At 37.2% G+C, this 26416-nt stretch overlaps 1 protein-coding gene and 1 pseudogene across 1 annotated transcript; both read left to right on the top strand.

Annotated features, from left to right (window-relative positions):
* The first annotated feature begins 4359 nt into the window (after positions 1-4359).
* LOC140514931 (olfactory receptor 4F3/4F16/4F29-like) lies at positions 4360-5362 on the top strand. The gene has a single exon (XM_072625435.1). It carries the CDS (start codon positions 4384-4386, stop codon positions 5320-5322), a length of 939 nt encoding a protein of 312 aa, XP_072481536.1. The 5' UTR covers positions 4360-4383; the 3' UTR covers positions 5323-5362.
* LOC140514627 (HAUS augmin-like complex subunit 2 pseudogene) lies at positions 5336-13827 on the top strand (annotated as a pseudogene).
* The last annotated feature ends 12589 nt before the right edge of the window (positions 13828-26416 follow it).

Raw genomic sequence — 26416 nt, 5'->3', positions numbered from 1 at the left:
CCAATTTTCCCTCGCTTCTATCGCACCCATTCTTTCTCTCATCCCCTTCCCCTCTATAATTTTTGTAGGACAAGATAGATTTCTTATCCCATTGCCTATATGTGTTATTTTCCAATTGTATGCAAAAATAATTTTTAACATTTGTTTTTAAAACTTTGAGCTCCAACTTCTCTGCTTTCCTCCCTCCCCACCTATCCTCACTGAGATGGCAAGCAATTCAATATAGGCTATACATGTGTAATCATGCAAAAAACTTCCATAACAGTCATGTTGTGAATGACTAACTATATTTTCTTCCATCCTATCCTGCTCCCCTTTTATTCTATTCTCTGTTTAGACCCTGTCCTTCCCCAAAAGAATTTACTTCTAATTATACCTCCTCTCTTTTGCCCTCCTTTCTATTATCCTCCAACCCTCTGCTTATCCCCTTTCCCTACCTTCCTGCAGTGTAAGATAGATTTTCATACCAAGTTGATTGTGCATGTTATTCCCTCCTTAAGCTAAATCTGATAAGAATAAGGCTCACTCTTTCTCTCTCCCCTCTCCCCTCTTCTATTCCATTTAAAAAGCTTTTTATTCCTTCTTTTATGTGGGAGATAATTCACCCCATTCTATTTTTCCCCTTTCTCCTTCTCCCAACATATTCCTTTCTCACCCCTTAATTATATATTTTTAGATATCCCTTTATATTTAACTCACCCTGTGCCTTCTCTCTATATCAATACCATCCCTCCAACTATCCAAATATGAAGAAAAGTCTCAAGAGTTGCAAATTGTGTCTTTCCATGTAGCAGTGTAAACAGTTCAGCTGTAGTAAGTCCCTTACTTTTGTTTCCTGTTTACCTTTGCATGCTTCTCTTGATTCTTCTCTTAGAATGTCAGATTTTCTATTCATCTTTGGTCTTTTCATTAAGAATACTTTAAAATCTTCTATTTCATTGAATGACTATTTCCCCCCTGAATTAATATACTCAGTTTTGCTGAGTAGGTGATTCTTGGTTTTAATTCTAGTTCCTTTGACATCTGGAATATCATATTCTAAGTCCTGTGATCCCTTAATGTAGAAGCTGCTAGATCTTGTATTATCCTAATTGTGTTTCCACAATAATTGAATTGTTTCTTTCCAGGTTCTTGCAATATTTTCTCCTTGACCTCTGAAATTGGCTACCATATTCCTAGGAGTTTTCCTTTGGGGATCTCTTTCAGGAGGTGACTGGTGAATGCTTTCAATATCTATTTTACCCTCTGGTTCTGGAATATCAGGGCAGTTTTCTTTCATAATTTCTTGAAAGATGATATGTAGGCTCTTTTTTTTGATCATGGCTTTCAGGTAGTCCAATTACTTTAAAATGTCTGTACTGGATTTATTTTCCAGATCAGTTGTTTTTCCAATGACCTATTTCACATTGTCTGCTATTTTTTTCTTTCCTTTGGTTGTGTTTTATAATGACCTGATTTTTCATAAAGTCATTAGCTTTCATATGCTCCTTTCTTTTTTTTTAAGGAATTATTTTCTTCAGTGAACTTTTGGATCTCCTTTTCCATCTGGCCAATTCCTGTTTTTAAGGCATTCTTCTCCTCATTGACTTTTTGGATTTCTTTTGCCTTTTGGATTAGTCTATTTTTTAAGGTCTTATTTTATTCAGCATTGTTTTGGGTCCCCTTCAGCTAGAAGTTGATTCATTTTTGATGATTTTCTTGCATCTCTCTCATTTCTCTTTCCAATTTCCCCTCTTCTTCTCTTACTCTATATTCAAAATCCTTTTTGAACTCTTCCACGGTCTGAAACCAATTTATATTTTTCTTGGAGGCTCTGATTGTAGGAGCTCTGACTTTGTTGTCTTCTTCTGTTTGTATATTTTGGTCTTGTCACCAAAATAAGATTCTAAAATCTGATACTTTTCCTAGTTTTTATTAATTTCCTCAACAATTTACTTGAATTTTCATCTCTTTGTCAAGGTAGCTCTCTACTTCCATTGGGGTTGGGAGTGTACTGTCAGCAGTTCAATCCCTCCAGAATCTGCAAGCCTAGAGCTCCTGAAATAGCCACTGCCCTGCTGCTTCTGTGGTGGCCACATGTTCCTCCACCTTTTCTGCCACCCTGGGTCTGGGGCTCGACCACTCTACTCTCTCATACAGGTCAGACAGGTTTTTTTCAGTGACATTCCAATTTGTGCTTGGTGCTTTGGGGTGGTGAAGTCTGGAAACAGCCACAGGTGCCAGAAATTATTTCCCCTAGGCCTGCTCAGTTCCTGTCTGTGCTGGCACAGCCCATGCTCGACAGTGCTCTGGTGCCAGTGTGGTGTGATAAGCAGTTTCCCTCAAGCTTTCAGGCCATGTTTGGCTGGAATTTGACAGAGAGCTGTAGGAGTCCCTGCTTCTACTCTACTGTCTTGGCTACACCCCTTCCCTCATATATTCTTAACAGTATGAGAGTAGGAATTGTTAGATGGTGGAGGGAATCCAGTTAAAAATTAGCTCCTTTAACATGACATGAGGTCTGAGGATTATAGAGTTTTGGCAAATGAGTCACTGAAACAGCATAGCATGTTACTGAGTGCATGGGCAAGTGAAGTCAGAAGGAGGATTTGACCTTGGGGAGGCATGGGCAATTTGAGATAATAATATATGTGAAGACCAGGTTTGAGGGGCATGAGAGAGTGGGAAAGTTTTAAAGGGAGGACTTTGCAGTTGGAAGTGAGAACTTTGCAGTTTAGAATCTTTGCATTGGCAAAGTTCTGGGTGACACTCAATTATGAATTGTGATCATAGTAGTGTGGGATAAAGTGGGATGTAAAGCAATTTATCGGATTGAATGTGGTTGAGAAATAGTGACATTGGGTTATTAAGTGTCATCCATATCTAGAGAGGGGCTTTTCAGTGTTAAAGATGTCAAAACACTAGAAAAAGTCTGGAGCAGAAGAGCAAAAAGGAGGAAAAATTGTGCTTATCCTTATTCTCTGAACAGCTTATATCTTCTCCCATTTGTATTCTTGGTTTTCCTTCTGTCACACATTTCCTATATATCTTTTTACCCTAATTCTGAGTAATATCACAATCCCTTGGATAGACTTCAACTGTTAGATTAAAATAGATATTTTCCCCATGTCCTTATATAAACCAACAATGCAAAATAACAGTAATAACAAAAACAATACTTACTCATATTTTACATAATGTTTCCTAATTATAAAACATTTTATGTATGTAAGGTGACTCCCATTTCTATTTAGGTTGGTTTTTTTGTTTGAACAGGGGCAGATTCAGTGATAGTTATTTTAGGAACATTTAAAAAGCAGTGCAATAGAGATGAGATTCAGTATAAGGATACTCAAAATGTCCTATTTCTCAGGATTTGGTGAATTTTCTACAATTAGAACCATTTTATAAACCAACTGTATATTACCTGTCTGTGGTGTGGCTAACGGAAATTTGACTTTTGGTTTTTTATCACAGGATAGAGTTCAGTCATTGTATAAGAGACTCTACTTTGGAGAAATAGCTTTGATCAAGACCATACCTTTCAGTGGGTCTTAGAAGGATTCTCAGAGCTGGGTCCAGAAAAGGAACTCAGAGCTGGGTCACAGAAATACCTCAGACACTACTTTGTCATTGATTGTTGATAGTTGAGCTGAGCTTAGGGCTCAGAACAGAGTTCTTAATGGGAAGATTTACTTAGAGGAAAAGTTTTGTTGCTGAGAACAGATGGTGGAAAAGTTTTGCCCCTCCCTTGGAACTCCAAACATGTCAGCATGAATATAGCTTGGACAAGCAAGTCAACCCAGAGGAAGAGAGAGAAAATAAGAGGTCCAAAGGGCCATGCTCACATGCTACACTCATGTAAAATGCTCATTTGTTCCTCACAATGCTTTGATACAAATATGCAGATAGTATTATCCCAGTGTGACACATGAGAAAACATGAGCTCAGATAGCTTAGGTGAATTACAATAGATATGAAGTACAGGCTGAAACAAAATCATTCGTCTTATCCTTTTCCTTCTCACTCTTCTCTAGCTCGTTGCCCCACGTGTTCCTCAAAAGCCTTCTGGTATGTATTAGTCCTACCTCTGTTCTTGCCCAGTTCTCTCAGACCAGAACTAGAGAAATGTTATAAGAGGGCACAGTTTTAATTAAAAACAATACTCCCTGGTAGTGCCCTCCAAGCTTCATGGAATCATAGAATAAAGGGTTGCTATTTTGCTGTGAAATTGTGAGACAAGGCTGGGTTTCCATAATGTGAAATGTTTATGCATCACACAGAATAGGCAGTTAATAAATATTTATTGGATTGATTCCCAAATATTAATATTATTCCCAATAAATTAGATTTTCTCTTTATTCTTTTCCTAAAGGTGGCTGCAGATGCAATGCTGCAAAGACAATGAGTAGAGCCAATCATACTGTGGTGTCTGAGTTTGTATTCCTGGGGCTCTCCAATTCCTGGTACATCCAACTGTTCCTCTTTGTTCTCTCCTCCGTATTCTATGTGGCGAGCATGCTGGGAAATTCCCTCGTCGTGATCACAGTGACTTCTGACCCTCACTTACACTCTCCCATGTACTTCTTCCTGGCTAACCTCTCCTTCATTGACTTGGGAATTTCCTCAGTCACTTCCCCCAAGATGATATGTGACCTTTTCAGAAAACACAAGGTAATTTCATTCTCTGGCTGCATCACTCAGATGTTCCTTATTCACTTTATTGGTGGTGTTGAAATGGTCCTGCTTATAGCCATGGCCTTTGACAGATATGTGGCTATATGTAAACCTCTCCATTATCTGACTATTATGAGTCCACGAATGTGCACTGTGTTCCTGGTGGCTGCTTGGACCATTGGTTTCACCCACTCAATGGTCCAACTGGCTTTTGTTGTAAATCTTCCATTTTGTGGCCCTAATGAATTGGACAGCTTTTATTGTGACCTTCCTCGGTTCATCAAACTTGCCTGCACAGACACGTATAAACTGGAATTCATGGTTGCTGCCAACAGTGGCTTCATTTCATTGGGCTCTTTCTGTATCTTGGTAATCTCCTACATTTTCATCCTGGTGACTGTTCAGAAGCATTCTTTAGGTGGTTCTTCCAAGGCTCTCTCCACTCTGTCTGCTCATATCACTGTGGTGGTTTTGTTTTATGGTCCATTGTTCTTTATTTATACATGGCCACACCCCACATCACACTTGGATAAATTTCTTGCCATTTTTGATGCAGTTTTCACTCCTTTTATGAATCCAGTCATCTACACGTTCAGGAACAAAGAGATGAAGGTGGCAATGAGGAGACTGTGCAGCCAGATTGGAAGTTTTAGGAAAATCTCTTAGATGACTTTATAGCATGAACCTGAAGAAACAGAAAGCCTTATTGAGGAGCTTATTTGCAGAAGGAAATCATGTGCTAGTATTTGGACAGGTGGAATTTGAGGTCCTAGAGAGACTTCTGCGTGGTAATACTCAGTGGTCAGCAAGAAATGTAGGTATGGAGCCGGGAGAAATACAGATACTGGAAATATAAATTAAGATATTGTCTAAATGTAGATCCTAGTCACAACCTTGAAGGCAGATGAGATTGTCAAGGGCAAAGATGTTATATTGAAGAAGGGTAAAAGTTAATGCTAGAAACAAAAATAAGATAAGGAGGACAGAGAATGTTTTTGGTGACTACAGTTGCAACAAAGTACTGTTCACAATAAGTTTCAAATACTGCAAGATGAGGAGAGAGTTTGGGGGCAATTGTTAATCCCTTCTGATCAACTTGAATACAATATCCTTTTTTTGCCCCAGAATTACTCATTCTAGGAAATTGCCATCCCTCCTCCCCCAAAAAGAAAGATGGCTCCCTTCACTTTTTTTCCCATAAAGAAATATATAAATCTATTTTTTGATAATTAAAGTATACCTACCATGAGTACTACATATTTGATATTTTTAAAGATCTTATTATTGGTTTTGGACTTCTTACAAAGAGCTACCAAAATTATCTTTAGGTTTGCCTAGTTTTAAGTTAATATATTTTTTGATGTCTACTGCTGCTCTCTGTTTACCTATCTAAAAACACATCTGTATTTATATTTTTGTATCTGTATGTATGTATCTATTTCTATGTTTTTCCCTAAATATATGTACATGCATAGTGTTACATTTGAAAATTAAGGTAAACCAAAGCAATAAAGTTTTGTGAATGTTCTTTTTATTGATGCATTTTCCCTCAGGCTCCATCATTTCTAACTTGCCTCATAGACCTCATGTGGTGGTCTGTAATGTACTTCTATCATGTTTTTATCATTTAAGGACCTACGTTGTTGCAGAATCTTCAGTACTTTTGTTTATCATGTTCCTCTTTTTCATCTGCTCAACTCTGGCCTTCCTCTATTGTTTGTAGCCTGGAAGTATCACACTCAACTTGTGAACCCTTCAAGGAAATGTTTGAGCTGTCAACTATAACAAGATTCTTAGTTGTTGTCAATATTCCCCCCATTCACCCAGTTGATTATTTACAATTAGATCATTTGGAAAGGACCTTAAAGATCAATGCATCCTGCTCCTAAGAAACACTTGAACACCTCTACACCATCTCTGAGGCCAAATAACCATTCAGAGTTTGCTTGAAGATTTTCATGATTAAGGAACTTACATCTCACAACCCATCCATTTGGACAGTTGTAGTCTTTCAATATAAGGAAATTTTTCTTTATATCATGCTGAAATCTGTCTTTCTCTACCTTACACTCAATTGATCCTGTCTTTATCTTTTACACCACTGTCAGTCAAGCATAATCACTCTTTCACTTAATTATCCTTGAAATATTTTAAGAGAGCTGTTTGTGTGCCCTACTCTTTTCTACATACTTAGCACAATGCCTGGTAAATAGTAGGCACTTAATAAATGCTTATTTATTTATTGATCAAATGACATGTGATCCATACCTAGAATATGTTGGCAACACTTCACTATTCTGTCTCCATTCTCTGGACTTTCAGGTTTGACAACATGCTTCTTAACGTCTAGTATATAGCACTGGACAATATTCTCTATGCAAAGTCTGAAAAGCACAGAGTATGCTGAAGCTGATATGCCCACTGATTACTGGCCTTTTCCTCTGGTTTGGATATAAGAGAACTTGGGTTCATACCTTGCCCCTGTGTAGGCAAGTAATCTAACCTCTCTTGGTTTCAACAATGAGAAGACTGGACCTGATGCCTTTTGGGGTTCCTACAACTTTCACATCTATGTTGCCTTGTCATCTGTTTGCATTAGATCTGTAGGAAGTATGTGCATTTTGTTGAGACATATGGAATTTCCATTTAGTTGAGATCTTCAAGATTTTTTTTTCAGATAAACTGCTATTAAGCCAGGTGTCTTCCATACTACCTTAGTCCTACTGATTATTGGACTTGCTTTATTTCATATATTTTATATTTCTGGCTTTCAAAGAATATTCTTCTACACATATCAGTTTCCTTAGATGAGTGAAGGGAAGGAAAGGCAAAGGGCATAAGCAGTTATATAGCTCCTATTTTGTGCCAGTCACTGTATTATGTACTATTTAAAAATGTTATTTCATTTGATCCTCACAAGACCCATGAGAGGTAGGTGCTCTTCTTATCCCCATTTTATGACTGAGGAAACTGAAGCAATCAGAAGTTGAACGTCTTGCTCAGGATCAAACAGTAAGTGTTTGAGGCTGGATTTGAACTTATCTTCTTGAGTCTGGGCCCAACAGTCTATCCACTGTGCCATTAGCTGCCTTAAGTGCTTCCTGTTTTTCTTCCTTGTGGATTTTTTACAATCATACAATAATAATTTCATTTCAAAAATTGTTTTTTCCTTCTTTACCTTCATTCTTTTTAAGAATTTGTGGTCATGGCATCACACCTGTGTTTTCTCTAAACTTCTTGAAATGACCTTTTGTAGAATCGCGAGATCATGTTTCCATATGTCTAGCTTTCTCCTTTTTCATCCTGGAAGTCAGGATGGACTTCATTGAAGATATCACATGAACTGAGCCTTGAAGGAAATTATGGATTCAAAGTTAGTCCATAAATAAATATTTATTAAACACCTACTATGTGCCAGACACTGTTTTCAGTACTACAAAAAAGGTAAAAGACAGTCCCTGCTCTCATGGAGATCAGTCTAGTGAGGAAAACCCTATGCAGACTATGTACCAACATAATATTTACAGGGTAAATTAGAGATAATCAACAGAGAGAAGGTACTAGAATTAGGGGGAATGAGAAAGGTTTCCTGCACAAGGTGGGATTTTAGCTGGGACTTCAAAGAAATTCAGGGAAACCAGGAGTTGAAAACAAGGAGACAGAGTATTTCAGGCATGGGGCATAGTTGGTGAAAATTCATAGAGTTGGGAAATCATGTCATATAAAAGGAATAGAAAGGAGATCTATGTCACTAGGTCACAGGGTATGTGGGGGTGGAAGCTTTAAATGTAAGGAAGCTTGAAAGATTAGGGAAACAGGTTCTGAAGGACCTTGAATACTGAACAGAGGATTTTGTACATGATCCTGTAGGTTATAGGGAATCACTGGAGTTAATTGAATAGGGATGGTGGTGGATAACATTGCCATGCCTGCATTTAAGAAGATTGCTTAATAGTTGAATGGAGGATAGGGGGGAATAGGAAGAGACTTGTGATAGGCAGATCAATGAGCAGACAGGTGTAATAGTCCTAGAATGAGGTGATGAGGGTCTGAACCAGGGTGGTAGCAGTATCAGAGGGGAGAACAGGGTGCATTCAAGAGATGTTATAAGAATAAAATTGACAAACCTTGGCAACAGGTTGGATATGGGGTAGGGTGAGAAAGAGTCAGGAGCCAAAGATGACACTCAGCTTGAGAGTTTGAGGGACTGGGAGGATGTTGATAACTTCAACAGTAAATGGAAGAAAAGGAAGAGGGGAGTGTTTGGGAGGAAAGATTTGGCCATAAGATACTTCACTCCATGTATGGGGACAGCCTGTGCTAATCCACTCAGGATACAGCAAGTAGGCCATTTTGGGTAGTGTACAAAGTTTATGAAGAGGTACAATATTCAGTAAACCTATAAGGTAGTTGAGGCTAGATTGTGAAGGGTTCTAAGTGCAAAGCTTGTATTTTGTCCCAGAGGCCACAGGGAGCCATTAGAAAACACCTTCTCCATGCTAGGTAAGGCAGCTTACATGTGCTCTTTTGTTGATTATTGTGCATGTTACGGTGATAGCAAATTTTCATTGGGAAACTTTCACAATAGAGATTTTGGGGAGGATCAATTTGACTGTGAAATTGCAAAGTATGCTCCACAAAAGTTCTTTTTAAATGTCACATTGTGGCTTCGAGGTCACCAAGGTTGTTAAAAGACTAGAAAGGTTTTGAAAAGGGTTTGGCAAGAGATAGTTTATCTATTATCTGGGAGTAATATTAAATGAAAGCAGAGTAATTTCCAATATGGTGGTTATCTGATTGTGATGAAAAATGCCACAAAAATTTATAATGTTGTTCTTTTGAGACTTGAAAATCTAAGACAGGATGTAATTTACATTTGTGAAAGAAGTGCTCACATCAACAAGATTATGCTGAAGTACTGAATCATATTTTCAGGATACTACTAGTATACTACTACTCAAAAAAAAAATATAGTAACAACAATAGTGAAAGAAGTGACCTGAGAAGTCATTCCCCAGTTGATAAATGGTGAAAGGATATGAACAGGCATTTTTCAGAAGAAGAAATTAGAACTATTTATAGTTATATGTAAAAATGCTCTAAACCACTATTGATTAGAGAGATGCAAATCAAAACAACTCTGAGGTACCACATAACATCCATCAGTTTGGCTAACATGACAAAATGGGAAGATGATAAACTCTAGAGAAGATGTGGAAGAGTTGAGACACTAATTCACTGTTGGTGGAGCTGTGAGCTTATCCAACCATTCTGGAGAGCTATTTGGAACTATGCCCAAAGGGCTACAAAAATGTGCATAACCTTTGGCCCAGTAATACCACACACACACACACACACACATATATATATATATATATATATATATATTATAGTCTGTGTCCCAAAGAGATATGAAAAATGGGAAAAAGACACACGTGTACAATAATATTTATAATAGCTCCTCTTGTGGTGGCCAAGAACTGGAAATCAAGGTGATGCCCTTCAATTGGGGAATGACTGAACAAGTTATGGTATATGAATGTAATGGACTATTGTACTATAGAAATGATGAACATCCTGACTTCAGAAAATCCTGGAAAGACTTCTATGAACTGATGCTTAGTGAAGTGAGCAGAACCAGGAGATCATCGTTCACAGAAACAGTCATAGTGTGTGATGACTGATTTTGATAGACTTTGCCCTTCTCAGATAGTTTTATCACCTCATTGGCCATTTTTATTCCTTCAACTTTCTTTCTTCTCCTATTGCCATTGGTAGCACTTCTGAAAAAAACATTGAATGATATTGGTGACAGCAAGCATCCCTGTTTGACACCTGATCTCACAAGGCTTCCAGCTAATCCTCATTCCATATATTGCTTGTTGATGACTTTAAATGGGTTCTACTTATCATTTTAAGGAAAGTTCCATTTATTCTCATGCTTTCTACCATTTTTAATAGGAATGGTTGTTGTATTTTGTCAAAAGCTTTTTCTGAATCTCTTGAGATATCTAATCATATGATTCTTGTTGGTTTTGTTATTATTATGGTGAATTATGCTAATAGTTTTCCTAACATTTAACTAGTTCTGCATTTGTGGTATAAATGACACTTAGTCAGAGCGTATAATCCTCGTGATATAGTGGTATAATCTTATTAGCAATTTATTTATATTTTTACCTCAGTATTCATTAGGGAACACACAAGGGGCTCACCCAACATTCCATGATTGACTCTTGAAACACAGAACATATGAACATAAATGGAAAAATGAAAATTATGAATCTACCTATATTGTGTAATAGAGAATCATAAATAATGATATAATGAATTTATTGATTAACATTTCAATGAATGTATGCATGTATTAATTCCTACACTCAGAAGCTGAATGCTTATTAAAAGAATCCCTGTTCTTTGAGTCTTGGATCTGAAAAATTATTGATTAGATTGATTCTTTTCATCTGATGATTTCTTGGAGGAATCATTGATTTTTGCTGATTCTTATATTAACATTTTAAACAAACTTCTTTTTAAAAAATCAGTTTTCACACTTTCTCCTCTAAATACTACTTTATTTTAATTAAGCGATGGTTCCTGCTTGAGATTCCACATTAGAGAAGTACTTTTTCCCCTTGAAACTTCTATGTACTTTATTTTTTTACTTACCCTAACTTACTCATATAGGAAACACATTGGGTTTTGGGGGAGTAAAGGAAATAGTTTTACATAAAGGAACAAAAATATTTTTTTTATCATTATCAACTTATCTACTCTTCATAACACCATCTCCTCTTGTTTACCCTAGGAAAACAATCAATCCTAGGAGACATTTGTTTTAGCCAAATGGGGTGTGGCTGGCAACCCTAGTCTCTGCAGCAACCTTTGGTCACTATTCTTTCAGTTCCATTTATTAGCTCCCTTTCCTTGTGGGGCAGAATTTTGTACAGGTCTTAAGTTTGTTAGTAATTACCTGTTGGAGAAAAGCAAACTTCTGAAGTTCTTTGGTTTTCCTGAAATCTCAGGTCCTGTGACAGAATATGTGGAAGAGACAGGAAAAAATTTACTGATCAGAAGAACACTTTGCTCAGATCAATCAAAGATTGGATTCTCTGAGGGTAGAATACAATGGGGGAACGGAGCAAGAAGTGAATACAGTAGAGGTGAGTCAAAGAATTTCAGGTTATAGATGTGCATGTACATACCTGGAAAGTGGACCTTTGGGAGTTGTATTAGTGATCCAAATGTTAGGATCAAAATCAATAGTCAAAGATAACTTTAGTTTATTCCACTCATCAGCACTTACTGAACACCCCTTCCCTTTTTCTTGAAGGAAATGTCTGTCCTTCCTGAGAATTTCAGTGCATCTTATCCCTTTTGATTTCCATTGTTCTAATTGCACAGGTTTTAGGCCTGACCATTTCTGTAGTAAGAGCTGATATACAATAGAATTTTTTGCTCTTTGGATATTTCACCTTTTCTGTCATGAAAATCCCCAGTCCTGGTTATCCCCTATGATGTGTTTTCTTTGATGGCCTCCACCCTGAGCCTTGACTATCTAATGTTGCTAGACACAAATCCTTGATTACCTGGTTCCCCACAAAATTAATACTAATCAAATCCATCAGTTCCCTACTGTTACTTTGCCAGGCTATTCTTTATCTCTTGTTAATTCTATTTGCTTATAATACTTGTGCAACATCTTTTCTTTAAAGTCACCAAATGTTACTCAACTTCTCTTTTATGTTTGACCTTCTCTTGGTTTACTGAAAAGTTTGTGACCATCTTCTGAAATCTCCCTAATCTTCCTTGCCTTCTTCTGTCATGACATTTCATCTCCACTTCAAAAGTATTCCATATCTTCTCCCCATTCTCTTCTCCTTATTTTTTTAATTTCAATGGAAGACCTACGGAGGGGACATTTCCCCCTGCAAGGTTCATTTTCTCACTTTGCCTTTGATACCATGCTCTTTTGCTTTTAACATTTAATCCCTGTGAGAGACCTATTAAGTGCTCACCTCTAATATTTTCTATTTTTCCCTTTTTTACTCATTTCTTTTCCTCTGTCTTCAAGTTTCCCCTCCATACTTTAACAATTATCCTAAACCCTTCATCCATCCAGTTATTATTCCCTCCCATTCCTTCCTTTGTCAACCTTCTCAAAAGAATAGTGTTTTTTCTTTTCAATTCAAAATTTATTAATCACTTATTTGTAAGTCACTGTGCTAAACAGAGTGGACATAAACAAATTTGTACAGGAGACAAATCCTCCTTTGAAGGTAGTAGCTACTTCCTCTTCTCTCCTCTCCCTACATTTCCTCAAGTTCCAGTCCTATATTTCCAATTATTTACTAAACATTTTAATCTCTTACGTGTCTTTTCAGACCCTCAAACTTAATGTATCTAAAACAGAACTCATGACTTTCCTCTTTGTACTTTTCCCCTTCTGAATTTCTTTTAATTGCACATCTATTTTTCCTAACACTCTGGGTTGATACTTGAGCTTGTTAAAGGTGGTTAGGGGAGGCATAGAAGCTGCCAAGCCTTAGGGTCTTGGAAACTTTCCCAACCATCCAGGTGCTGCTGTTGACCAAATCGAAACTTTGGAGTTTGTCACTTAGGAGATACTAGATCCATGTAATAATCCTACTCAATTTTTTGTAAACTTCTCCAGAATCATGCACATTAAAGATATTCAAACTAAAATCAGAGAAGGCCCTGGAAACTGACTTTTTAACACAAGAAAAGGATGCCACAGATGTCATTCATCCTTTCTTTCTAGCTCAAAAGTGTGAGACTGTGTAAAGCATGAATCGACACTTGGAGACTGTACTGAAGGAGAAGAGGGCTCCTCTGACATTGACTGATGAATCTCCTGTGCCAGAACTTGCCTGTAGAAGTCATTTACCACAGGTATGTGGTACAATTGTTGGAAATGGAACTAACTTTCATTGATAAACCAGAAGCCCATACTGAAGACATAAGAAATATTCCTGGTTTAGATTGTAGTGTGAAAAATTTGGATAAGACTTTGACAAAAATTGTTGTCTTGTGGGAAAGACAGGAACTGAAAGAAATATATTGAAGCAGAGGGAGCAACAAAAGGAAATTTCTTCTTCTATCACCAAAATATTTTCTGGATATCTTTTCAAAAGTAGCATAAGACTATAACCCCCTTCCACCTTTCCAGTCCAGAACTCACAGCCATCTAATTCTTGATATGAAGTAACCAGTGACTATTTTATTTTTGGTTACTTACATGTATGGTTGATGTCCATTCATAATTGATTATCAGGGGGGAATTTATATGTTTTCTTGCTAATTGTATTCATGAGACCTCTTTTTTTAGTTTTATTGGGACTTGATCTTGACCAAACATGATTTTTATCTCTTTTTTTCACATGAAGGGAATAAGAGATATTAACATGAAGAAAAATGCATTTCATGGTCACTGACAGCACCTGCACACGACAAGACAGTAATTACATACACTTTGATACTTAAGTTATCGTACTTACAACTGACCAAAAATAGTAAAAATCTTTACAAACACAAAGCTCTGGAATTAGGAAAGGTACTTGAATCTGAAGTTGCCTGTACTGCTTTTGGATCTCTCTCACAGGTAGTGAGCAACTCCCTGAGTGAGAAGAAAGGCTGAATAGGTTGATTGTTGGCCCTGGCAGGTCTGAAGAGATAGTCACTGAGGAAGAAGAAAAGTAGAAACAAGTTAGACTAAGAAGAAAGGGAGAAGAAATAGGTGCAAATGATAGGAATTGGTGCCAATAATTATTTCAGAGTATAATCAGGCCTACTAGTGCATTACTGTCCTTTCATATTTTTGGCTTTTTTTTTATTAAGTAAAAAGGACTTATTATGTGTCTTCAAGCATAAGAGAAAAAGAAACTTGAGATTGCTTTTTCCATACTTCTGTTATCCAACATTTGGCAAATATATATTAAACTTCTACTGCATTTATAGCACCATGGCCAGTTCCTAGATGAGGTAATGTTTTAAATGGATAGTATCAGTTCTCTGCAGTTACAGAATTTACTATTCTTTGAATAGGGAGAGAAGATAGAAAAATAGATAAGTATGATAGACAGTTACTTCATGCCAAATACTTTTATTTAGAATAGACCTCAATTTCAGTGGTGTGGGAAATTTATGAAAAGAAACTCTTTCACCATTGCGAATTATCAATCCATCAATCCATAGGCATTTATTAAGTGTCCATAATGTGTTAGATGCTGGGGATAAAAGTACAAAGAATGAAACAACCCCTAGTTACTTTTATTCTAATGCAGAGAAAGAAAGTCCATGTGAGAAAATAAACTGCATAAACATACATCGTATACACACACGCACAGAAAACTATTTGCTGTAAGGTAGTTCAGGAGGGAGGACACTAACATTTGGGGATCAGAAAAGATTCCATGAAGTGTCCTGGTGTCAGATGAAGGTAAAAAAGGATTGTGCTCTGGGTGTGGCACATGGATAGTGTGAAGGAATGGGAAAGGAAGATGGAGCATTGTGATTAGAGAATGCAGAGAAAGCCAGTTTAGTTGAAACCTTCATTTTTAGAAGGGTTTAGGGTACTGGGAAGTTAGGTAATTTACTTAGAGTTATATAGCTAGTGCATGTCAGAGACAATATTTGAAACCAGACCTTTCTCACTCTTAGGACAATTCTTTATGTACTAGACCATGCTGTTTCTACGACATTAGAAAGGGGTAAAGCAAAGTTCTTCGTAAGTCCAAAACATAAGATTATTATCAGTTGGGGAAATCAATGAGTACTTCATGTAGGGAGAAATGCTTATGTTGGGATTGCTAGAATGATTCTTTAAATCCAGTTAGAGGATTATAAGATTTAGTGCTGTAAGGTAGAACCAAGTTCCGTCTCCAAATTTTATAGATCAGGAAACTGAGGTCCATAGATTTTGTATATTTTGCCAAAGGTAATATTGGTAGTGAATAGCAGAGTCAAGATTTGATGTCAGGTTGTATGACTTCCTTTCCACTGTCATTACCCCCTTTTTGTCCCTTTTTTCCTCTTAAGCAATTACATTTCCTTCCTTGATGTTCTCTCTGTCTTAAAACCTGATTATATGCTTTTACCTCACTGCCACACTAATTTTCCTGGGGTACCAGTCATTTTCCTGATTATCTGTTAATTCACTGCTAAAAACAAAACAAAACTTTTAGTTGTTTCCTACTCCCCACGGCCTTCATGAACATTTCATATCCTCTATAACTTGATTCTAAACTATTATCCTAGTCTTATTAATTACATTTTATTAAATTAAAAAAGCACAATTTATAGGAAAGGTAGTAAGTTAGGGTATGAAAGAAATATAAAAATAAATATCACCACTTCTTGCCCTAAAAAGGTTTATAATTTAGTAGGGGTAGTCAGTTAGCTGCCCAAATACATACATATTTATATGTATACATATACATAAGCATGAAATAAATGCATAAGAAAGGTCCAGCAATCTGCCTTGAGAATTCACAGGAATGGCACTTCTAGACGGGACACTAGAGAATGAATTATGGGACCACAGAAGATTAGCTTTCAAATCATTATATTTCACAGATATCACATAGTCAAACCTCCTCGTTTTCAAATGAATATTCTTGGAAGTATCTGAGCTCAATCTTGAAAGATGAATAGAAGATCATCAGGTAGAGATTTAGGTATGATGTCTAGAACATCCACAGAATATTGAATGACTTGTAAATAGAGAGAGAACTGTGAGAATAAAGGGACTATGGAAGAAATAAAATTAGTTTGCCAGGTGTATAGAGTGTGTTATTGAGGTATTTTGATATGAAACTGTGAAGATGGTTTGTGCAGGACTGTAAATGAAAAGTAAGAACTTTATTTTCTTCCAAATGACCACAATCATAAATTTAGAGATGGGAGTGACTTTAGAGCACATTTATTCTAATTCTCTCAATTTATAGAAGAAAGAATTAACTCTCATAAAAGTGAAATGACTTGTCCAATAGTAAGTCAGAATTTGAATGCAATTCCTTTCATTTCTCTTTCCATTAGACTTGGTATCAAAATAAATGTTCATGTTATTGATTAAAAATTGCAAATTATTGATTATGTTACATATTGAGCATTTTATATAAAAGATACCAAGATCCTTTAGTCATCCTTTCAATTAACTTCTGCGTCAAGCAGAGATAATTCAACTTAGAAAATGTTTTTGGTTCTCCTTGTTCTTCTCACCCTCATACGTGGCCAAAAATGCTTTCAATAATTCTGACAGACTTATTTTCTCCTTGAACTTAACACAAAGCTCAAAATAAAACCCATTTTTACCCCAGCTACTTCATAGGTTCCCATTCCTACTGATCCTCCTTTATTTCCATGAAGTGGCACCTATTCATTGGTAGGAAAAATCATTCATTAGCAAGCCAGTGAAAATGAAATCCTATCTTGGCAATTGGAAAGATCTGTTAGTGTGACTGGAGATTTCTGAGTAGGACAATGATGTGATGTGATTAGACCTGTACATTTGGGAACTTTGGGAACTTTGTGTGACAGTAGCACATAGCTTAGATATGAAGAAAGATAGACAGGACTAAGCCAGACACATTAGGGGAATATTATGACAGTCTCAGGGAAATTAGGTAAGAGCATGAAATAAATGAATGTAATGAATTGAAACTCATATGAGTGACAGGCATTTCTTATTTCTGTGTTTTAAAGATAGTCTAGGATTAGATTCAGGACCAGTGGTGAGTACAGCTTCTCTGAGCTGGGGGATTGATCCTATAAATGCAATTAAAAAACCTTGAAAAAATAACAGCAATAATATCTAATATTTACATAATGATTTCAGATTTACAAAGTGGTTTATAAATATCATCTCATTTTATATATACAACAATCATGGGAAATAGTTGCTTATTTTTATCCCTGTTTTTTAGATGAGGTGTCTGAGACATTCAGAGGTTAAGTAATTTGCCCAGGTCACAGCTGGTAAATATTTGGGACCAGGTTTATCTCAGGTCTCTTTTCCCTACAGGCTCTGTGACTTATCTATTGTGCTGCTGAAGAAGCAAAAGGTCTAACTTCTAGCTAAAGGGTCATTTAAATGCTTTTTGATCCTATTTCCCTCTATTTCTTTTCTTTTTCTTTCTTCAATCTTTCTATCTCTTTCTGTGACTCTTGGGCTGCACATTATATAAGACCATAAAACTGTCCCTGTACCCACCTAGAGATATACCACGAGTTATTTGCCTTCTGGTTTGTGGGTCATTTGATCTGGTGATCTCCAATTTTGATCTCTTTATGTGTTCAGCCTGTTGTGAAGAAAGGAGCAAGTAGGAATGCTGAAAGTTCCTTGAACTTGAAATTCTTAGAGATCAATTAATCAGTTAAGAAGTACTTATTAAGCACATAACAATGACAGGACATAAAGACAAAAATGGTAGAGTCCCCATCCTCAAGTACCTTGAATTCTATTGAGGGAATGAACATGCATGTAGTATAAGCCAAGCAAACAATCAGTGAGCATTTATCAAATGTCTGATATGTACCTAGCAATATGCTGGACATTCAAAAGAAGGAGAAGTTATGGTCTTTTCCCACAAAAAACTTAATACCTAATTAAGAAGTCAGGCTTACTAACAAAACAATTTAGGATTAAGAAGAATGCAAAGAAGGGTTTCATTGTATGCTATAGAGAGAGATTCTGTAACTCATAGGAATTAGAAATGTAAGGAATGTTGGAGATCATCTTGTCCAATGCCTTTATTTTACAGGTGAAGAAACTGAAGTTCAGATTCTTTAGATTAACTAAATTGAAGTTGCCTAAATTCCATATAGGTAACAAATTGCAGAATCAGGATTTGAATCTAGGTTCTCTAACCCTACTCTACTATGGAATGATCTCAATGATCTCCCCCATATTCATCTAGGCAATTCATAATCATCTTTCAAGGCCCAAACCAAATTTCTTTGATAAAGCCTTGTTTACCACCCCAAACCAAAGTAATCTCCACTTTCCTACTTTCTACAGCATGTGGTGTAGTAGGAAGCCCTCTCGACCAGCAATTGGGAGTCCTAGGTTCAAGCTCAAGTTCTGCTACTGGCTTCCCTTGTAATTGTTATCAAACCCTTTAAGCCTCAATGTCCTCATTTGTAATATGAGCAATTGGACTAAATGCTTTCTAAGGGACCTTCCAACTCAAACATTCTGAGCCTTATTTGTCATTCGACAATCACTATGCTATGTTTTCTTATGTTGTTAGTTAGCTTTTTAAAATCTTTTAAAGACACACATCTGTCCAAGGTACTGTTCTGCTCAACAGTCTTCACTGGCTTCCTATGTAAAATGTAACTCCCTTGCCTGATCTCTAAAGCCTTGTGCTATGTGGCTCACATTTTCCTTCTAGTCTCAGCTCACATTTTTTTATTGCCCTTCACACATTCTGCTTTCTAATCAGAGTATGTTATTGTTACTTGAATTTGCCATTTCTTCTCCCCTCTTGCAAAGGCATTTACATTGTGTAGAAAGGACTTCTTCCTCATTTCTCTGTCTCTGTCTCTCTCTGTCTTTATCTCTCTGTCTCTCTCCCTCCTTCCCTCCTCCTTGCTTTCCTTAAATACAGAATTTAGGTGCCAGTTCCTTCATAAAGCCTTCCTGGTATATATACACCTTTTACTTTTCTCAGGTAACTACTGCTGGTCTGCTCAAACCTTACTGGCAAATAAATTCTCATTATACAGTTGGTTTTGTGGGTATACTGCATCCTTATAGTAAAATGTAAGCTATTGAAGGTCAGAGATTTTTTTATTTTTATTCTTGTATAGATCTATCAACTAAGAAGCATTAATTAAGCACCTGTTATGTGTCTGGAACTGAACGGGGCAGTAAAGATTTAAAAACAAAAATGAAATATCCTCTGCTCTCAAGGAGATTATATTCTGTTGGAGAGAGCATCACGTACGTAAGTATATCCCATACAGGAAAATTTTGGAGGTTGCAGACCTCAGTCATCTAGGTGGTATGGTGGATAGGATCTTGCGCCAGGAGTCAGGAAAGCCTCAATTTGAATCCTGTCACTGTGTGACCCTGATCAAGTTACTAAACCTCTGCTTCAGTTTCCTCATCTATAAAATAGGGATTATAATAGCATTTTTCTTCCAAGGCTGTTATGAAAATAAAAAGAGATAATATTGTAAAGTACCTTGAAGATCTTGAAGTGCCACATGAAGGCTAACTATTATTATTTTTAATAGATTGGGTGAGGAATCAGGACAATCTTTGCATAGAAGGTGCTTCAGAAGCAGAATTTTGAAAGGAACAAGGGATTTTGAGAGCCGTAGGTGATGTAAGTATATATTTCAAGGATGGGGAGACAGCTAGCTTGCTGAAGGCTTGGATATGGGACATAGTGTACGGCATATGAAGTAAAACAAGGAATTGGAGTGTGGGAAGTCAGTAAAATATATTTAATTTTGAAAGCTACGTTTGGACCATATTGGAAAGGGTTTTAAAATCTGAGTAGATAAACTTACATTTGATTCTAATGGCAATAGAGAGCTGTTGGTGACTGTGGGGATAAAAAGGAGGTGAAGAATTTAAGAGCTATTTTCGAGGCAGATGAACAAAGCTTTGTAAATAGGCTATAGGAGTGAAACAGAAAAGTAAAAGAAATATCAAAATGTTAAAATTTTCTTTCCCAAAATAAATGGGGAAATAAAAAGAGAAAGGGGGTATTTAGGTGGAATGTGGCCAGAATGCCAGGTCTGGAGTCAGGAAGCCTCATCTTCCTGAGTTCCAATCTGGCCTCAGACACTTACAGTCTGTGTGACCATAGGCATGTGACTTAACTCTGCGTGAGCTTCCTCATCTGTAAAATGACTTTTATCTCTGCCCAGACAACCCCCAATGGGGTCATGAAGTGTTGATCACAACTGAAAAATGACTGAACAGCCACAAGAGGGGACAGAAAATTTTGGGACAGAAAAATTGAGTTTTATATGTGCTCAGTGTAATGTGCTCAGGCATTTTGGTATGTGGGTCTGAGATTTAAAATAAAAGGGAAATCTGCTCAGGCTACATAAAATTGGTGCTTCTTCTACTAGAGAGGTAAGGAAGGAATCTTGTGGAACCCTTACCTTTGCAAGTTGGAAGGAAAAAAGTAAATATTGAAAGACATTACAAAGAGACAGAGTAGAGAGGTAGAAAGAGAATCTGAACAGTGTCTTCAAAGTCAAGGGAATAGGAAAGGGGTGGTCAGTAATTTTATTTTTTCAATTAGCAAGCACTTTTCCCTCTCACCACCTACCCACAGTCCCAATAAAAAAACAAAACCAAAAACAAAACCCTTGTAAAATGTACCTAATCAAACAAAGTAATTCCCATATTGACCCTGTAAAATGTATGTCCCATTCTGCACCCTGAATCTATTGCCTTTCTGTCAAGAGATATGAGATGTTCTTCATCAGTCTTCTGAAATCATGATGGGTAATTGAATTGATCAACATTCTTCTGTTTTTCCAAAGCTGCTTGTCTTTATAATGTTGTTATTGTACAAACTGTTTTCTTGGTACTGTTCATGTCATTCTTCATTGGTTCATATAAGTCTTCTGAGGTTTCTCAGTTCCCTCCTTTTTGCAAATCCCATAAATGAATGAATGAATAAAGCATTTATTGAGTGCTTACTATGTAGAAAACACTGAACTAAGCTATGTGGTACACATAGAAGTCAAAAGTCCCTGCTGTTAAGAAGACCACACTGTAATGCGGGAGACAACACACAGCGAAAGTTTCAACTGCAAGTCAGATGGGAAGGTCCAATGGTCCTTAAGCTACAGTAGTATTTCACATCATTTTCACTAATAAAATCATATCATTTTTTGATACCAAATCATTTGACAGTGCCATAGGCTTTTGTGGCAAGACTATTCACTGCTGAATCTTTAGTAGATATGGTTGTACCACCTGCAGGAGCTGTGGCCAGGCTGCATCTTCATAATGTTTGTTTCCCAGGATGATGTCATGGAAATTGGGCAGGAGTAATTCTAAAGCTCTTGTACACATGGTCCTGAGGTATTCTCTTCAGTGTCTGAGTGGAGATAGTGGTCAAGGTGGTGGTGGTGGTAGTGGTGGTTATACTTTCCTGGTCTTTCATCATCTTCTCAGGGTGTTCTGCTGCTTCATCTGGCCCATCATCTTGTCTGCTCTGTGAATGGAAGTTAGTTGGCAGTTGAGGGGGTGTTGGCCAGCCTTTCTCCACAGGAATTAGTTTCTTGGATTTAATAGCTGTGAGGTCTTGGCTGGAAGAAGGTCCAGTGGCTTGAGGGACACTTTTATCTCTAAGGTTCTTGAATTCAGAGTCCTGGGCTCCATCAGGGTCTGAAGGGAGATGGTGGTGGTGGTGGTGTTGATAGAGGTTTGACTAGTCTGGCACATACTTCCTTCTATCCCTCCCACAAGTTAACAAACTACTTCAGCTATGCTAGCTCACCTACAGTACAGTGATATTCTGTTACATTTATACTACATAAATTATTCAGCCAATTTGCCAGTTGATGGGCACTCCCTTAGTTTCCAAATTTTTGCCATCACAAAAAGAGTTTCAATAAATATTGTTGTGTATATGTGTCTTTTTCCTTTTCCTTTCATATTTTTGAGGTTATGGGCCTATTAGTGGTTATTATACCAAAAGATATGCACGGTTTGAAATCATTCTCCAGAATGATTAGATGTATTAATAGCTCTACTAAAAGTACAATAATGTGGCTGCCTATCTGCAGACACTCCAACATTTGTCATTTTCCTTTTCTTGTCAACTTTCATGATCTTGGAGATGTAAGTGAACTCCAGAGTTGATTTAATTTGCATTTTCTCTAATTATTAGCAATTTGAAACACTTTTTCATGTAGTGTTGAATTTTTTACCCTTGAAAATTGTCTGTTCATAACATTTGACCACTTATCAACTGGGGAATGGTTCTTATAACTTTGAATCAGTTCCTTATTCATCTTGGCAGTGAGACCTTAATCAGAGAAAGTTGATATCAAAATTGGTCCCACTTAACTATTTCCTGTCTTAATTTAGCTAAATTCAATTCACATCTGCCATTTTTAAAATTATTTTTTTGATTAAAGAAAATGAATCTTCTCTCTTTCCCATTTTCTCTCCCGCTCCCTACTGAACAAGAAAGAAGAAAGAAAATTCTTGTAGCACATATGCATAGTTAAACAAATTTCTGCATTGGCCATGTCCAATAAAGTATATGCTTGATCTATACCCTGAATCTATTACTTTTCTGTCAGGAGATGAGCAGCATCTGACATTGGTTGCTCATTATATTCATTAGTTTCCCACCTTCTCCTTATAAAGAAGTGATGGGTGGGGGGAGTGTGTTAGGCACTAGTGCTCTAGGTTTGATGCAATATGCTTCTGTTCCCTCCTCCGTTCTCCTTCCCTTGCACAGAACTTGCTGGTGTTGCTCCTCCTTTGTTTTTGAAGAGGAGCAATGAAATCGTTAGAGTGATGTCTGGACTTGCACTTAATTGAACTTAAGTGATGCAGAGTTGCTTAGCCTCACTGTCTCTTTTAGAGCCATTTAATTCCAGTGGCAGGACAAAAGTGATGAGGAGTGGCAATGGCAGTGAGTGTCTTTCCCAGGTTTTAGTTTGTCTGAAGTTGAGCCCATTCGTTGACTAAAGACTTAGGTTAGAATTGAGACAAAAGATGGCTCAATTTGCCTTGGAACACTCAGTCTGGAAGGCGAAGACCCTTGGAGTTTCTGGCCAGAACAAAAAACAAGTGTTATTTACACTTGATGGGGTGTTGGCTCTGGGAACCCCCTTAAATTCTCTTTCCCAGTTTATCTGGCATTCTTCTGAGGCCATAAGCCTTTCATTATTGCTTTGCCCAAATGCCTGGCTGCTTCCTGTCCTTAATCTCATCAAATTCCCACTTTCTTGGTCCTGACCTCTACTCATCCCAATCTCATCAAGATCCTTCTTAGACTCTTCTTCAAGACTGTCCCTAAATCCCCTTCTCCCATCACTCCAGACTGCTTGGTCACCCCCAGATCCCTTCCACAATCTTTCTGTATATAAATTCTGTCTGCCTCCAAGAAGGCATTCAGATTCAATCTAGCTGAGATTCAATCTAACTTAGATTCTTTCTGGCCCGCTTGTCAATACAAGCCTCATAAATGGTGAGGTTTCTTAAGAGTCAACCAATATGGTGAATTTTAAATATACTTTTTTTTTGACTAAAAGAAGGCTTGAGTTGAATTCATTCTGGCAGAACCTGGGGTGCCAGTATTTTGGGGTCCCAAGGACTCCAAATCCCAATATAGTCATTCTAAGGCAGTGATTGCCAAACTTCTTTGCCTACTTCCTCCTTTAAAAATATTACTCAGCACCCCCTGGAAATCTACTTTCTTTTAACCCTTCAAATTGTTTTGAAATTTGCATCATTTAAAAAAATGTAATATTTTCTTAAAATAATGACTTTAAATTTAATGATTTATTAAAAATTTTTGTTTTTTCCCTGCATTGAAAGTTTGGTGACACAATATTGTGTATCATGTATCTGTATAGTGTCACTTTGTAAAGAAGTCATCACACACATATATTCCTGCCAATACATGTTGGGCTTCTAAACAACATGTGACACCCTTGCTTGCTAACACTTGTTTGTTAAGACCTGTTAGTAGACTTGACCACTGATCAGTTATAACTTGAATTTTTAGTATTTATTTGGAAAATAATGTAATCACTAAGACTCTGACTCTGTTACACAACAGATGAAATGTATGTAAGGTTTTAAAATTTTTTTTCTTTCCTTATGCTTCCATTGTTTCCTTATTTTTACTCAATACCTGAAATGCACCACAGGCTACTACTGCCTCTCTTCCTTCCATCATTGTAGCACCCCCAGGGGGCAGTATTGCTCACTTTGGGCAGTTTATGTTCTAAGGCTTAGAATATGTTTTAAGGCTTAGAGTCCAAACCATCAAAACCTTAACAAGGAGCCACCAAAAGGCTAGGATTGGGAGCTCTTATTGACCATTCATTGACAGCCAGAGTGGGCTTTTCATACAGACATAGGAAAGAGCTCATAAATCCTAAAGGTAGATCTTAGGAATTGTATTTTCAGAGAGAATAGCATTCTCTTTTTTGTCATGAAAGAAAGTAAGACTATTCTTATTTTTTGAGTGAGGGTGACCGACTCCAAATTCAAGGGTGTCTGGCATATTTGAATGAATCAGTTTGTGTATGAAGAAAGGAGAGTATGGCATAGCAGAATAGACAAAGGGCAGAAAGAAGGTATATTTAAGCAGATGCTGCAGATGGTAATGAAGAGATTATTACAGGTTCTTAACTTGTTTTACTTTTAAACACCTCTTTATGTTCCAGTTGTCTACCTAAAAGTTTGGTTAAAGAGGCAAACAGGCTAGGTGACATGTAAATTCATATTGTTTATGCCTTTAAAGCTAGTCTAAGCTAGTGAGCTTGTATGTACAAAGAGCCAAAACATAAATTCTGACTGTCTGATAAAAGAATGACAAAGCTTTTATATGTTTTAGGACAATCCCAGGATGTCTGTATCCCTCAGGTACATGGTCTCCATATGTTTTTAACCATACCATGAAGAAGAAGTTTCTTAGTTGAATACGTTGTAAATACAAATTGACAAAGTACTGCCAGTTGGAAATTATGATCCCAGGATATCTGTTTTTCCCTGTGTAGTATATGCCTTTGGAATACTAAGATAAGAAGAATCCCACCGCTCTGCTTGCAGGCATCCTGTCACAAACAGGTCTTTGAAGTTGTTGACACAGGAAAAGGCATTTTTAAGAGCAAAGTCACATAGTCTGATTAGTTTAGGCTTTGACCCTTATTGGGGTTCAATGAGGTTTGGGGAGAGGTCTACACATTCCCCATTTATTAAAGTTTATTTCGCTTAGGACTATTACTTCCCTTTACCTACTCTCCCTCTTATTACTTTTCCATGTCTTTCTTTTGAATTTTTTTCTCCCTGTTGAATGTAACATTTTTCTGTAACCAACTCTGTGTGTGTGTGTGTGTGTGTGTGTGTGTGTGTGTGTGTGTGTGTGTGTAACTAATGGGGCCTCTCAGACCCTCCACCCTGGACTGAGCAATGGAATGTGCTTAGATATACTTGAAACTCTGAACTACCCCTGCCCCTTGTCTATGTGTCTCTGGTTCCCTCATCTCCTTGCCCACAGTATGTTTTCCTCTGTAAGAATTCCTAGCTTCAGGCCAGTGGCCATCTCCTTTAAGGACCTGTCTCCCTGAAGCAGCTGTTTCCCTTGGGGTAGGGCTGTCTCTCTTAAGGAGCTGCACCCTGCTTAAGCTGGGATCTCCCTTAAGTTGCTCTCCCTTTTCCATATAATCTTTAGTATCACCCCCATTAAGTTGTAGATTCCCTAAAGAACTTAATCTGCTTTGTTGTTGGCACAATAAACTTTGCCACTTTGAGCTCCTGAATTCATTCCAGGTGATACTGTGACATTTTGCAGTTCTGAGCACCCCTAAACTTTGTCAGGGTTAGCTTCCTCCACCTCTTCCTTATTATTTGTATAGGCTACTTGATCATCAAATTATATTTGATAACTTCTCTTACATTTATTCTACTTTCCCCCCATCCCTGGTGTTTTTCTTCCCCTTCTTTTTCCTTCTTTTAAGATCATCAAAATATTGAAAAACTATTCTCATACTCTCAGGCTCATTAGGGACCACTGAT

The sequence above is a fragment of the Notamacropus eugenii genome, chromosome 7 (genome assembly GCF_028372415.1).
Source record: "Notamacropus eugenii isolate mMacEug1 chromosome 7, mMacEug1.pri_v2, whole genome shotgun sequence".
NCBI lineage: Eukaryota > Metazoa > Chordata > Mammalia > Diprotodontia > Macropodidae > Notamacropus > Notamacropus eugenii.
This window is presented reverse-complemented; position numbering and strand designations above follow the sequence as displayed.